The sequence below is a fragment of the Nyctibius grandis genome, chromosome 1 (assembly GCF_013368605.1).
Source record: "Nyctibius grandis isolate bNycGra1 chromosome 1, bNycGra1.pri, whole genome shotgun sequence".
Classification (NCBI taxonomy): Eukaryota; Metazoa; Chordata; class Aves; order Nyctibiiformes; family Nyctibiidae; genus Nyctibius; species Nyctibius grandis.
Genome location: NC_090658.1, coordinates 19133822 through 19150188, shown reverse-complemented (window position 1 = coordinate 19150188; position 16367 = coordinate 19133822). Strand labels below are relative to the sequence as shown.

Below are 16367 nucleotides of genomic sequence, written 5' to 3'. Positions count from 1 at the left end.
TGATCCCTGAGGTCTCTTCCAACCTGGTTGATTCTGTGATTCTGTGATTATCCGCTACTCTGCCACATATGTACTTTATTTCTCTTTTAACAGCTTTTAGGAGAGAGTATTAGATATTGTTAAAGGCAACTTTCTATAAAAGAACCTGCTGATACAAACTAAGTGTTCCTAACACTCAGGCAACACAGAGAACACTTCTTTAATACAGATAAATGATATAAATATTACTCATTTATTCTAGATTTAACATATCAGGAAACTGTACTCTCATTTTTTTCATGTAAGAAAATTCGAACAATATCAGCAAGACAAGGTTTTCTACATGCTATACAAAAATGCAGACAAATACCTTCTACTATGGTACCACAGATGTACCTTCACATTTTGTCTAAGGTATATACCTGACTTACAGAAAAAAGCATCTAGAAGGAAAGCGTTCTTTCAGAGTTTGTCAAAGGAAATGCAATCAGTAGAATAGGCCCATATACTATACCCTCTTTGTTATACTCTTCACAGCAGACATTTCTAGAATAAAATTAATTATATCACATCTAAATGCAAATAGGATTATACTATTTTAAATACATATGTATAAATATGTGTATGTGTATACACAGATATACAAGCACACGTAGACTTACACACACACTATACCTACAGAGTTGTAGTGGATGGTTCTCTACCATGGATGCATAGTGTATACTTTGATTTTAAAAAGCTTATTATTATTTACTTTTATGTGCCTGCTTCTTCAGTTTGGAAGCAATATAATGCAGTCAATTTTTAGCTTTTAACTCAATTCCCTTAGTATGCAATTAATTAGGGTAAATATTTAAACACTGTCCTGACAGAAAACTAGCATCTTAAATGGCAATAAAAAGTAACAAGTTCAGTTACAGTGAAAATTACTTCTAACAATACTTCTTACAGAGAGACAGTATTTTATTTGATCCAACAGAAATTAACTGTATGAAAGGAAAACATTTTCATTGAAGCAATCAGAAAACTTTTGGAAACAACTAATGATAAAGTAATGACATGAAGTAATAGAACTAAATGAAAGAAACACACCAGTGATTTTGGAACCATTTTCCACAGGCCATATCAGTAGATAAGGCCCAAAAGCAGCTTCTCCCCATTAGAAAAACTGTTTGCAATTAAGAATTCTTCACCCACACCTAAAGAAAAACATTTACTTTAAAATTGAACATCTACCTATATAAATAGGTGTAAGTACGCTATTACAGAAACACTCTGTTCTCCACTGCACTTGCAGATTTTTTAAGTTGACTGCATCAATGTTTGAATATTCCAAATCAATCAACTAATCTCTGTTATTGAGGGATTTACTGGTTTGAATGTCAAAGACTTACGTCATCCATAAAATCAATCAATGAGGATGAAGAGGAGGAAAAGGAATCCTATTTTAATGAAAACAGCAGTAAAAAAAAAAAGAGAGAGAGAGAAAGAGATGGATGAAGAAAACTGTACAGTACAAATAAAAGTGCAAAAATAAAGAACTGTAAATAACTAGTGCCAGTAACAGTTACCTCAGTAAGTTTTCATTAATTGCCTTTCATAGACAATTAATCAATAAACTACCTGTTTTTCCAGCATTCAATCAATAAAATAATGTTCCTAAACTCCAGCAGGATTTTTATATTGAAAGTAACTTATAAGATAAATAATTACAAAGGAAATTTTAAAAAATGGTATTAATTGTGAAGACTTCAAGAGAGAACAATGAATTAATGAATACACAATGAAAAGAAAGTAAATTTTGGAACATCAATAACATCAGGGATTATGGTCTTTCATAGCTAAATGGGATGACCTTTGTGCACCCCTCAGGAAAAAAAATGGGGGCAAATTTTAGACCAATGCATAAGTGTAAAGGTGGTGCCTTGTCCCCTCTGAATTCAGTATAACCAATATTTCACTCCAGCTGTTCTTTCAAAAGAAAAATGATGCATTGCTTACTGTTGATTAAAAAAAGATATGAAACGTACAGTATCACTTCAATTTTTGTCTTCCAGGTTTTCTACCTAAACTGGTCTTTTGTCTAAAAGTGATGAAGAAATTAAACAGATTTATTTTTTTAAATATATAGGATCTGTGGAGAGGAGATGAATAGTAATTATCTGGATTTTACAGATCTGTGTAAAATGAAGAGAAGCTGAAAAAAGCCTAATAAATATACAGTACCAATGACTTCATGGAATACACTCAAGGATTATTTATGTATTTTCTCTCATTTTTACCAAACCAGTATCCGCAATACTTAGCATTTTTCTGAACACAAAGTAAGGCCATTTGAACAACTCTTCTTATTAGGCTCATTACAAAAATCAGGAAAATTTCTGCATTCAAGATTTGAGAGAGAATTCACTATGATTACTAGTGTTCAAGGGTAGACAGCACTGCAAATGACAAACAATACTCATATATTATTATACACAAATATAAACGGGCCAATAGGACTAAAATACAGCAGCAAACTCCCAGCAAACACGCATATAACCTGCACATAACAGCAGTAGTTCCACTGACTAACAGAGAGTTAGAATAGCTGTACACTTACTTCAAATTGATCCAGAGCAGAGGTAGGCGCATTCAAAAATGCCAAGAAAGAATTCTGTGAGTCTTGGTGCTTTACACCTAGAAAACAGCAGCAGGTTTTTAAGCTACAGAAAAACGACCTTTTCATGGAGGACCTTTGCTTTGTTGAGACAGGGTTTGGGTATCCACCCGAACCACCTGCATTTTTTAAAACGAGTTGTCACATTTGGTCTGTTTTCCAGAGTAAAAGACTTTTTTAAAGGACATACACCCACTAAGCAAGCAGCGTACGTTTAATTAACCTTTCCCAAACTAGTATGTGCGTGGTGTGAATTCAACATAAAAACATACTCTATGTACATGTCTACTATGCAGGATGCACAGGTTTCTAATGTGCTCAGGTCCATTTGCAACAGGCACTGCACGACGTACAGGCATATGCACTAAGGCAGCAGGCGCCATCGCTGCTCCAGTCGCACGCTGGAGAGCTTATCGTCACCAGGCAGCTCTAGCAAACAGGGAGGTTCCACAAAGACGTATAGAACAGGGTATCTGGGGAACACGCTGCATTTCCAAATAGCACGGGCTCCTTGACCCATGCTCTATGCCTGTCTGCCGCCTCTCACTTTTGAACGTCCAGGAGTAATTCAATCCTGGGTAAAGCTTCAAATGTCTCTGTCACGCTACACCATCTACACGGGTTTCAGCCAGTAAGCAGAGCAGCAATGCTGCATCCTCTGGAGCTGCAGAGGCTGGCACATCTTGACTTATTTTAACTTGCTTCAACTGATAGATCTTTTTGGTTTTAATTCTTCTTTCCTTTGGCCTATAGTTCAAGTTGCTCTGTAGGTGTTTATAAATCACAGATGTGTACAATCTCTAGCTTCCTGAACACTATAAATATATTTTTTTATATACATATATATATACACACACACACACGCTTACTATGACCAGAACCTGCAGGGCTGTGTGCATCTCGAAAGACTGATGCTATCAAAGGTCACTTATTCCTTTTAAAAAATGTTAGTATCTTGCTCTAACTGGCCGTATCACCCTGCTGCTCTAAATATAATCCACAGTGAACGAAGAAGTTACAAAGAACCCTTTCTTCTTTAAAATATAAATACACTGAAACCTCACTAAAAGACTAAAAACAATTCTCAAATTTCCTGCTACTTTACAGAATCATTCTAGTAACCTTTTTCCCCACCCTCCTAAGTTTCTGGAACATATTTATAAACAGCAAAGGATTCAAGTGCTAATCTAAGTAATCCCTTCCTAGAAATCAATTTCCACACTCAGGAAGTTACTCTACAACTGTACATTGACTACATATGAATCCTGTATACAGTTCATGATTCAAACTTCAGTATGTTTCTTCTTTTAAAAGAATATCAAGTTCAAAGATAATAAGGATTTTTGGATTAAGGTGTATTTCTATCAAAATACTTAAATAGTTGCAGTACAATCTTATTAACCTACTTCTGGCAAAAAACATAATAGCTAACTTTTCCTTGAACAGTACATTTTCTTTCTTTTCTTTTTTTTTAAGAAAAGAGTAAATGTTTATATCTCTATTTTGACAAAACCAATAAGGTTTTCAACACTGGAAAAAATACAGGGTAAAATATTAATTATAAATTCTTAATAGTTTGTTTAACGCAAAGGAAGATTTCAGAAGCTGAGTAACCATGCATAATATTTTAAACAGTTCAAGAATCTACAAATGAAAGCTAAACATGACAAAGCATTATTGTCTTCAGGGAGATGCTATCAAGATTTCCTCTCCAAGCACTTGGAAGAAGTACAATCCTGGTAGCAGTGCTAAGCATCAAGATGAACAAATATCAATTCCCCAAGTCTTATTTGCTAATCGGCACCAGTCATTTCTTAATGTTCTGTATAGGTTCATATTATTTTTACCAGTCAACCAGCACTTGGAGGCTTATATATAGGAGATGAACATTAACTACAATACATTATTGACTGACATGCTGTTAGGTTGCAAAGGCTGAACAATGTTTGATATCCCTATGCAGCAATTGTTGCCAGGATTTTGAAACTCTGGAGTTCAAACAGTTCCCTATAGAAAATTAGGTAATTCCATTTGGCCTGAAAAATCACTTCTTCCCATGTGACTCGTAAGATACAAATATTACAGCTACTACAGGAACTGCAAAGAATCAGCCAAACCATCAATCATCTCTCAATGAAAATTTTTTTCATTTCAGAATTACCAAAAAGTCTCTTCTCCCAGCAACAATGTGAAATACTGTTAGATGCACTAGAAATCCCAGAACATACTCTTTAATACCACAGCAAAGCAAACACGACCACACTGCTCACTATGTGGTTACAAAGCCAATCAACAAAGTCATCCCAGAAACAAATGAATGCTATGAACGCCTCTGCAGTTGTTTGTGTAGAAAGGCCCAAAACATTCATAGATGAAGAACACTATGATCAGTAGTGAAGTCTAAATACCTTCACCCATCATAAAGGGGAAAAAAATTTATATCTATACTTCTAACAGTTTTCTGGCAGTAAAGCACCACAGACATGCCAAATAAAAATAATGCAGTTCCAACTCAAATAATACGTTACTGGTTCAAGTATATCAACAAAACTGAAGCTTGTTACAAGTATGTATTAGAAGTGCAAATGCAACTGGCTGTGGGTACATCTTAACATGCAATTGTTTTGCTCACATTTTGTATGTGAAAGTCCGTTGGTATCATATTTTAGTTGCAAGGTGACACTTAATTGATAAGATGTACCCACCAACGTGCCACATGTCATTTACTTGGATATCAGTTGCCATACCCTTTTCTGATCTAAGCTCTTCTGTCTCCTTTTTCAGTCTTTCAATATCTGTCAACAGTTCCATGTTCTTCTTCTCAGATTCTTGCAATTTACTTTAAAAGAATACAAACAAAAAAATCTGTGTAAATATCGAGAACCCACGATACAAGTCACTTTTTGTCCACCTTCGCATGCTATTTAAAAATTAATGCCCAGCAAGCTTCATGATGTCATCAAATGCGAGAATGAATTCAGAAATCTATTGGGACCTGTTTATCTTTAAAAAGCCAGAACAAGCAATTAACTGCCCCTGTTTACCCATTAAATAGGCTCGTGTTTCTAATTTACGAGTAGTTGTGTAAGCCTGTATCCTGTGAATGAGAAAAAAAGACCACATGTATTTTTATGCTTAAAAACTGTTTTTTTTTAAAATTTGTTGATTCACAGTGCCTCTGATTCTAACTGATTATATTGAACTATTTTTCTTCTCAGTTACTTTACAGTTAGTTTTCAGTGCTTTCTGATTCACAACTGATAGGTAACACTATTATGCATTTCTACCACGCTTCTCATTCTTGCCTATCAAAGCAAACATTAGTTCTCCTGTTCTTAGACGATCTACGGTGCTGCCTATTATCATGTTACTTGGCCTGAAAAACACCCAAGCAAGGTGAAAAAGGTATTCCCATTTTACAGATAACATCCTTGAATCTCAGCTCTGTCCAACTGCTTTCCTAAAGCTGCAAAACAAGTCAGTGCTCCTCAAACAAGACTGAAGAGAAATTCTTCATTTTGCTTGTATTTGAAATTCCTATGCCACACCCCACCCCTTCTCTGCTAGAAGCCACTTCCACGCCATGTATTGTCTACCTATGTGCTTAGACACTGCAATATGAGAGAATTGCTACTGTAAAAATTGTTTTGTAGAAAAAGTAGTAAGAGGAACAGAATGGGTGTGCATCTAAGATGAGGCTCAGAAGTCCTACTTCAGCTTGAGTGCCTTCTTCAACCTACACCAACTCAAAGGACTAACACTGCATCCCCAGCCCAGTGGGATTCCTAATTTGGAAATGTAACTACTATCACATCATAGTACAGGACCAATTGTCTTCTCGTGGCAAATTTGACACGCTTTAGTTTAAGTCAAATTACAACATATCACAGGAACTATTCAAACAATATTTATTTTGTATTAGAACATATTTTTGCATTTTATCTATTAAAATCTCTTCGCTTAACAGAGTTAACAGCTTGTAAAAGGAATCAGAACTACAGCTAAAGAAATTCGAGCCTTTCTTTTTCAGCAGAACTTACTTGCAATGGTTAGCAGCAGTGCAAGCTTATTCTTAAACATGCCTCAAACTCTAATTTGAAGGATTCTCTTGTAGGCATAGAAAAGGTCATGTTTTGTCTTTGATTTCTGTGTCTAAACTAACAAAGGAAACAGGCACCAGTTTCAATGGTGGGTGCTATGAAGAAGTCTCGTGCCACTAGAGCCATGTTCACAGGACTCAAAGAGATTTCTCTTGGTCTTTTGGGCAGTGTTGAACTGAGCTAGATTGAAGCTGTAGTCCTAGAAATGGAATGTCTTCCCACTAATGTGCTTCATACATGCACCCAACTCAGAATAAATTTTTGTAATTTAAGGGGGGAGAGAGAAGGAAGAAAGGTCTGAGGAAGGAATAAAAGAATTCGTAGGAGGGAATAAAAGAATTTGTAATCTTCCATACATACATCTTGTTACTGTGCAAATCAGTATGCAATAATTGATGTTTGTCAGTTAACCCAATGAAGCTATCAATAGAATGGAAAAGAGTATATTCTAAGATAAAAACCAAACTCTGCTTACATTTGCACTTGTTATCACAACTAGGAGAGATTATATTCTATTAAAGAGAAAGTGTCCCCTGTGAAAGGCTTCAAGATTTCAAATTTTCCCACTAAGTGTTCAGCTGCTTACACAATGAAGAGAGATATGGTCTTTTTTTCACATTGGGATATAAGAAACTGGCACATCATTCATTATCAAGTTTTGACAGATAAGATCGTTAAAACCATGATTTGATGACATTCCCTGGGAGGTATCAAAGTAAATTTCCATTAGAACAATTCATTCTTACCACTCTGTAGAGATACAGGAAGCTTTGACTTTATTCAACTCATCTTGAATAGCCTGTTTGGCTCGGATTTCAGCATCAAGAGCAGACTGTAGTTCTAACCTTGCAGACATATCCAGTTTTGCAAAGCGGCGCATCTTCCAGGGCATGTCCTAGTAAAGAATAAAAAAAGGGAGAAGAAAGAGTAAGAGGAAAGAAGGCAGAAAATTAGGAACGTAACTACCTTCAACAATTACATTTCTCAGTCTGTTACGTTCTTAACACAAGAGTTCATTAACCCCAAAGTAATCTAAAATTAAAAAATTAAAAGAGTATTAATAGCATTATTATTTTTAAACTCAAGTACTTAATAGGCAAGATGAACGTCTTATGTTGTCATGATCTCAGAAGCAAAGAGATTTTTGAATGTGCCTCAATTCAAATGACAGCTATGAAGGACAGTCACATTTCACAAGTGAAAGATTTCAAGGCTTTCATGACCAAAGTATACATTTCCTTCAACAATTTCATATATGATGATAAAGTAGCTACTTGAACAATATCATAGATAAAATCACATTATAAAGACATCGGTGTTTAAGTAATTGATAAACAATAAATCTGCTATTCAGTTATTCAGAAGGGAAGCTCTAGGGAAGTTTAACTTTTGACTAACACAGACGCTACAGACATGTTATTACCGCAGTTGAAACTATCAAATTAGTGTTTTTTTCAAACAAAAAAAAAAAATCTGAGATATGGAAATAGAGTCTTACTGTAGCTCTTGCACCCAAACTGGAGTTCCTCAGGGCCTCTAGTTCTTCTGTCATTTTAGAGGCCAAGGCCTGAAGATAACCTCGAGCATCTTTTTCATCACTTACCCTAAACAATTACATTAGAAGAAAGAGGTGTTTTAACCAAAGAATCTAAAGAAAAAAAACAGAAGTCCCTTCCACAAAATAGCAACCAGAAACAGAAAAATTCAGAATGGAAAAACAAAAATCATAAAACATAAGGAAACAAAAAAATTACAGAAAACCACACAAAACTAAGTCTTTGCAGAATTCCATTAAACGATATGCATCATTAAGGTAAGGAATAAAGATTGAAGAACTACATCTCTAAGTAAGTAATATATATCTCAGTATAAATGTCAGCTACCTGAAATTGAGACTGTGGAACAGAAACCTTTCAGGATTCAACCTATTTTTAGTAAATTAAGATGAAATTTATAACCAATAATTAACAGTTCAACCATCCAAATAATACTGGAACTAGTGGCTGACTTCACTGTATCAATTGCCTATGAGAACTAGTAGTTAGAATCAGTGATGTTATTTCAAGAAATGCTAATTAAACAGGGAGAGTCTAATTCTAATGTTATTAAACAGCATAAGCCAGAATAGGCTCTCTCATCCCCCCAAGCTTTCTTTCTATCATGACAGGTTTTCTGGGTGTAAACACATCAAGGCGGAGACAAGTCTGTTTTTCAGATTCTTTGATCATCTTTTACAAAGAAAAAAAACTTTCTGTGATTAATCACAGCAGAAGGTTCTTTCTTCACTTTGCCTCAGGTATTAACATAGAAAAGAAAGTTGCTAAAAAATTACCTCACTGAAACTAAGTAGCTTATGAAAAACCTAAAACAAACAAACAGAAAAAAAAAAACCAACGAAACAAAAAACCCCCCACATATTTCCTTTCACCTTACATGCCTAGCTCTGAACATACTCACCTTGCCCACAGGAAAACAAACTAAGTTCTGCAACACCAGGGCATACTCATGTCTCTGAGCTGGTCTCAGAGACCACCAGTCTAACGCCACAGCTTGATCACAGTTAGATCTACCAACACTAACCACAGAAATGTTTAGTAAGTGCTCTAAGTAATGAACCTCAAATAGTTTTAAATAACTTATAGGAAAGTGGGAAAATAGTTTTTCTACTTTACGGAAATTAACTTATCCTTGCTTCCTGATCTTTCCTTAGTAACAGTAATCCTGAGTATGACAGACTGAAGATGAGAGTTGTCTGGATGGATGAATTTGTCTCTTACTGACATTTCTGCAGAAAGTGATTCCACCGCCATGCCTATAAGGCAATATAAGTTTCTCTGGTTGATACTATGGGGTTCATACACACAGAGAATATGGAAATGGTGCTACTTGCAAGTTTACCATTAATTAATAAAAAGAATATAATGTTTCAACAAAGATTTATAGATAGTCACTTGGAAGCAAGAAAGACAGAAAGCACTTACTCTGAACTGCCACGGGCACAGGAGGAACAGGATAGCTTTCCCATAGCAGCCTTAGGGCAAGACCACAATGTAAAAGCTACGGGCTAAACATCTACAGGTTGCAGTAATTTCTGGGCATGCAGTTTGAGATTTATATAAAGATGACTGTTTTAATACAGACTAAGGTAATGCAAAAATAGAGACCATTTGCCATGAAATTCCCACCCAGCATGAAAAAGTAAGCACTTATTCATGCTTTGGGCTTTATCTTCTTTGTCCCCTGCCTACAACTTAGTTCAAGAGGTATGGAGGAGCCTAAGAAAAAAAAACAACAAAACAAACCCATGTCCTGACTCAGTGAGAAGTTTGTGAGAGTTTTGATATTAATGTCAGTGAGAGTTTTGATATTAATGAGCCAGTATTTTTCCCAAGGTATACCAGAACTCAGTGGAAGCAGCATGCCACTTTTTTCCATAATGTTCTGGATGAAACACATTTTGACAACCAGATACAGATAATCCTGGCCTATACAAACCACTTAGGGTAGAGGAGTGGGCAAAAGATGTGAGAAGTAGCATAAGATGCTTTGAGGGGAGGTGGGAGGGTGCATAATGAAATGCATAGCAAAAAGAAAAGAGTGTAAGTAGGAATAAAAAAGAGTGTGAGGTTCTCAAGGTGAGAAGGTAAGTTTTCCTGATGTAGAAGAAGGGAAAAGAAATTCAGAAATAGGCATTAGATCTTCTCTATTTTTAATGACATATAAAATCTTTGCAGAAAAAAGGGGACAATGTCAGATTAAAAATAAAATTGAAATGGTCCCTTATTTTTTAACTTTTCTAATTAAAGCTGGAAAACTTCAAATGTCCAATTTCGTTGTCAATATTTATCATGCCATAGAGATCCTTCCCTCATGGAAGGTGAGAAAAAACTTCAGGGATTTCGTTTGTGATGCACAGAACCTTCAGGCTCTAAATTGTGAAAAGCTGCACATGCAATAACCTCAGAGAGAAGTTCCACAGAACATGCAGAAATCTAGAAAATGAAAATATATATATAAAGTCAATTTTTGCAAAAATCTATAATGAGTGAGAGTAAATACAAGCAGTACAATTTAGAGCTGAGATACAGCTTTGCTGTCCACTAGATGGCAACATTCTCTCGATAATGAGATGCACTGATTAAATGTGAACTCAAAGAGTTCTTGCAGTTTTTCGATTTGTTACTGTTTTACCCGGGTTTTTTTTGTCTGGTTGGCTTTTTTTTTTTTTTAAATAAAGATAAAGCAAGAATGGTAAAGTTACTCTTACTAATGTTTCTCTCCTTGCCCTCCCTTCTTGCAAGAGCCCTAAACAAGCACAGCAAAAGACCTCAGAAAGAAAAGTTCTTTGGGTTCCATCCAGAGTAATTTATTTTCTTTACTGAAAATTTAGGTTAGATTAACTGCTCTGTTTTCATATATAATGTAAATGCCCTTGCAAGCTTAGTTCATTAACTATAAAGAACCTAGAACATTGATATAGTACAAATTCCTTTAAAATTTAATTTTTTGGTTGGAATTTTTCATGTTTTGAATTTCTTACAGTTGAATTTGCCCAGAATTTTTGCTAAACCTTTTCCACAATTTGTGTGTGCTTTCTTCTGAGAGCAACTAGATTTCAAAAAAAACTGGGGCTCTTTTACATTTGATTTAATGCAGAAGTGTTTGGGGTTTGGGGGGGGGTTAAGTTTTTTTTTGTTTGTGGGCTTTTTTTTTTAATGAATCTTAAATAATTAAGATAATATCAACCACAGTAGAGTTGATTGAAAAGATATCTAGTCAACAAGGAGAATATTAACTGAGTCTTCTGGTAAACAACAGTCACAGCTTCTGGCCAGCTGAATCTAAGCCTAACACCCACTCCATAGGTAAATCAGGTAGGATTTAGCTCATCCATATAAACACACTCAACAATACAGAATTTGTCATTTGAACTAGCTGTCCAGGCTTCCTTTTCCATCAGTGGGGAGAAAAAGAGACTTCTACAGTACTAGTCATGGGATTAATTTTAGTTGTCTACCTTAGGACTTCTAAAACTAGGTTACACAAATCCCTCCCAAAGAGACTAATAAGTTAAGATTCTTGCCAAGTACTCTGGGAATCACTACGAAGACTTCCATCGACCTCCTTTCTGCAACAGAACAAAAGCATGGTACCACGGCTATTTAAAAGATTCCTTTTTAAAGTGACTGCATTAACCTCCTATGCAATGAATCTCTCTCCCATCTCCCATAGGAAAATTTATAGCTGACTATAAAAGCCTCAATATTTTTTACTCTTGTCGAGGAATGATGAGTGATTTGGCTAATAGAAACTTGTCAATATAATAGCTCCATTAAGGCTGAATGATCTGTGAGGGTCTATTGCTACCACAGTAGAATTCGCAATGCAAGTTTGATTCAAGTATTTACATTAAGATTTTAGCTATATTTATGGCATCTTGGGATAATAACAGCAGCAATAAAAAGGCTCTTGTACATTTGCCCTAAACAAGATGCAAGAAAGCACGGTAAAAAATCAGGGAAAGGCTAAAGGGAATGTGATAGGCCATTTAAATTACTCACAAGTTATAAAATCTGAAAGAAATAATTTAGAAGGGCCTAAGGAGTCATGAAGAAAGTGACAATCTTAACCACCCAAAATGTGGACTCTAATAGTGGGGCAGATTTCCAGAGAGAAGAGAAATCTCTATTAGATGGCAAAGCACTCAAAGGAAGTAAGGGACTCCTGGGGCTTGTGTTACTTAAAACAGGGCTAGAACAGATCCCTTGAACTACCATAGGCAGCTGAGCAACCTGTTTACAAAACCAGTAATGAATTCCATCTACTGTCTCCTATCCTTTATGAATCATGGTACAAAAAGATGGTAGGCAAAACCCATTTTTAAGAGGAAGGTATGCACTCAAAATACATATTTTAAAGTAATATTATGTGAAAAAATCTGTTCATTTTGAAGAGGAAGCCTACAAGCTGTACCCCCCTCTGTTAGTTCCAAGGCATTCTGTTGTTATACTGACGAGGTGGACAGGTATGGATTTAAATTGCATGTTCTTCTAAGGAAAACATAGGCTTGTGACTGATTAAATAAGATCAGTTTTCTTCAAAATTAGGGGTTTTTTTTCTTTCAAAATGTTTATCATTATAGATGTTCAAATACTTCTTATAGCACTCCATGTTCCACAGCAAAAAAAAATCCCCAGAGAAGGACCTAGTTTCAGTATGCAGTGCTGAATTCTAAGGACAGCAGATGGACATCACCAGATTATCTCGGTAACATGCGGAAAATCTAAACATAGTAAGAAAAAAATGTGAGTGAAGATATGGCCTCACATAGCTGAAAAAAAATTAACATAAGCAGAGAGAAGTATGGAGGGAAAATTGAGATGTGTACAGTGATTAAAAACTGGAACCAAGCCAGATATTTTAACTCCTTAATGTTTGCCCACAGTACTTCCATTTTTTTTCTTTTCACATAACTCTTTAATTTTTAGTTCCATACGTTTAAAAAGACACCATATTATCATAAAGGGTCAGTAAAATGGTATCTTTCAAGTTAGTCTTGCATGTTCCCGATCTTTTTTCATTAAGTATCTTTAAAAATAACAAAAAACTCAACCCCAAACCTTTTACCCACCACCGCCCAAGTGACATCCCTAAGTGACATACGAGCAAGATGCTTTATCATATCAGTAGTACATCTTAAAATATTAAGCACTCTCATAAATTGGAGAAACGACATTCTTAATGGCCGCCGGTACATTTTTACATAGTGTTAAGTAAAACAATCCACAACTAATTCCAGAACTGACCAAGTTTTATGAGTGCTTTCACATGTAAATCTGAAAAATGGGGTTTGGTTACTTTGGTGCATTAAGACAGATAAGCATTACCTTAAAACAATACGAAATGTGAAATAACAGACTCGTCTCTCTTGTTACCTTGATTTTTTTCTGAATAAAGATTTCTGATTGGCTAGAAATTAACTGTTAATTTAAACAACTTTCATGTTTTGTGCTTTTTTTTTTAATTTCTGTGACACAGGCCATCTACTACACTCACAGCTGAGAGACAAGATTTAAAAGGAACACACACAAATTGGACCCTTTAAATTTTTTTGTCTTCTTCTATGAATACAATGTCTTGAGACACTATGGACTTCATAACACGGATCGGCATTACATAATTTTATGTAACAAACACTGTTCAAAACGCTTCCAGAAACCCAGAGGGTAGCTCTTCTTTCTTGTTATGGATTCACATGGCTATATCGAAAAGCCAAACTTCTCTGTATTTGGACAACAAAATGATACTGACACTACAACAATACCAAAATAGGTTTCACTAAAACAAATGTTTCCCACTTTGGCTTTGACACAACAAATTAGATTTTTTCACTGATATGAGATGGGGAAAATGGGGGGGAAGGGGGGAATGGAAATCAAGCAGTAAAACAAAAAAAAGATTACTATATGATGATGACATCTTCCCAGAAGTGGATGATCTGAAAAAAAAAGTCTGGATGCAAACTGTTTTTGCAGATGCTAAACACTGCAATGGACTACAAAACGGGTGGGCAAAGAAGCAGCCATGGAGAGCAAAAATAAAGGCCACCTAGATAAAACAATATTTTTCTCTTAATAGGTTCAACTTGAGGGGTTTTTTTTCCTTAATTTTTTAGAACTGGATGGAAGACTTCAGAAACATAATGTCATTATTTAGCAAAAGTATTATTAGAAACATCACTTGACTGGCTTTGTGGTAGTCTCAAATGCCCTCCTTGTAAAAAATCACATAAAAATTGCACTGTATTTATTTCATTCTACCACATGCCAAGCAGATGAAGGAAATTAACGCTGAGACACAAATACTCTCAGACACTGCTTTTCCCAGGCTTGTTCCTCCTTGGAGGCGTGAGCTTAGCACATGACTCCTTCCAGCATTCTTCCAAAGCCACAAGCCACACCCAATGGCCATGAGTCTTCTGCACTTAAAAAAGTGGTATTTGCTAAGACACTTTCGCTCTTAAGGAGGAACACAATTTTCAGGATTTGGATATTATTAAAATCTTATGCAAAAATACAGCAGAATCCGAGATGGATGTGAGATTTCACCTAAGCACTTGCAAGTGCCATATGCAAGTGCAAAAACTCAGTAACAGTTCTACCACATACTGAGGGGTTACACAATGACATTAGAGCAGAGTATTCACCATTGGATGATCTCAGTAATCTGGGCCTCCCAGTGGGCCACAGACTCCTTTTTATCAGCCAGGTCTCTCATCTCTTCTTCCAGCTGCCGGTTATTCATACTCAGCCTCTCAAACATGGTGGTGAGCTGAATGAGAATTTAAACAACTTGTTAAAGGTATAAGCTACTGTGACTCCATCTCTGTGCAGACTCAAAGCCATGTACTCCCCTCTCCCACATTGTGCATCTGCTTTAAAAATTGGTACTACCCATCACAATAAACATCATTTAACAATAAAAGCCAGAATCTCTTCTCATGTATGACCTCAGCTGTACTGAAAGGTCATTTTTAAGGACTAGAACTAAATTTTTACTCTAACAAATTAATTAGTTTTCTGAAGAATTAGTCTCCAAATATCTCTATGACTCTTAGAAGGCTTCTGCTTTGCACCACATAGGTGTGGAATGTTCAAAACTGCCGAACCTCTCCCTTGTTTAGTAACCATGGAGAATGAGAGGCTTAACAGATACAGGCACGAGCCAGTCCTGAGATTCTCCAGGTGTCTCACATTCCCCTATTTTTCATTTTACTTATTTGCAGACAGGGAAATTGAACTTAAATGCACATCTGTAAGTATAATATGTTATACCTAGCAATTAACCTCTTGCATTCACATAGCTGTCATTCATACATGCACATTCTGCAAGACAAAAGCCACAGCCAATCTGAGTTGGTATTGGGAACTAAACCTCTATTATGCTAAATAATTATTCAGAAAGTCAAACTCAAATCAGTGATCAGATAGGCTTTATAAGAAGGTCTGCTTAGGAGAATGAATCTCATGTGAAAGGCATTTTTAGTACTGAAATATATTAACAAATCAAAATGATGAAAAAAATATCAGTTTTAAATCTATTCTGCTTTTTACTCCTAATATGAGTACTCCACATCTATCATTTAAATGGGCTTATGATTTAAATATGCTTATGTACTAAATGTCATTTGACAAGAAAAATAGAAAGCTAACCAAATTTAAAAAAAAACAAAACCAAAACAAAACAAAACAAGAGAGACCAAACAGAAAAATTATCAAAGTGACTAGTCTCTTATTGTTTGTGGACTAAGCCTACATATAGGCATATATAGTATGCGTTTTATACTGGTATGAAAATATACTTTAATTTGAACACTGACATGCAAACATGCTTACTTTGAAGAACACTGTACTTTCATCATATTTTTAGAGAATTTAATGCATCACAAAAAGAATAGGCAAGTTTAGCAAGACTTGGCTAATCCACAATGAACTTGAATAACTTGTCAAAATGAACAATAAAGAGATAATCTAAATGCATGAAACATAATTATTCCTTGCTCAACACACTTCAATTAATACGCCTTGTCATTTATACTTTTTTAATACCCCAACGTAACACTTAATCTC

The 16367-nt window shown here is 35.4% G+C and overlaps 1 protein-coding gene across 12 annotated transcripts in view; it reads right to left on the bottom strand.

Moving 5' to 3' along the window:
• Window positions 1-16367, bottom strand: part of CDC42BPA (CDC42 binding protein kinase alpha) — a 192468-nt gene that overhangs the window by 40197 nt on the left and 135904 nt on the right. For 10 of the 12 annotated variants that reach the window (XR_011049125.1, XR_011049123.1, XM_068411711.1 and 7 more), the window contains 6 exons: window positions 14945-15069; window positions 8237-8342; window positions 7485-7633; window positions 5386-5477; window positions 2582-2658; window positions 1374-1421 (listed from right to left, as the gene is read on the bottom strand). Coding sequence is in view for 10 of the 12 variants with exons in the window: in XM_068411711.1 (XP_068267812.1) it covers window positions 1374-1421; window positions 2582-2658; window positions 5386-5477; window positions 7485-7633; window positions 8237-8342; window positions 14945-15069 (597 nt within the window). In the remaining 2 variants the exon portion in view is untranslated. The remainder of the gene's footprint in view (window positions 1-1373; window positions 1422-2581; window positions 2659-5385; window positions 5478-7484; window positions 7634-8236; window positions 8343-14944; window positions 15070-16367) is intronic. The other 2 variants (XM_068411736.1, XM_068411780.1) reach the window with 1 other exon arrangement.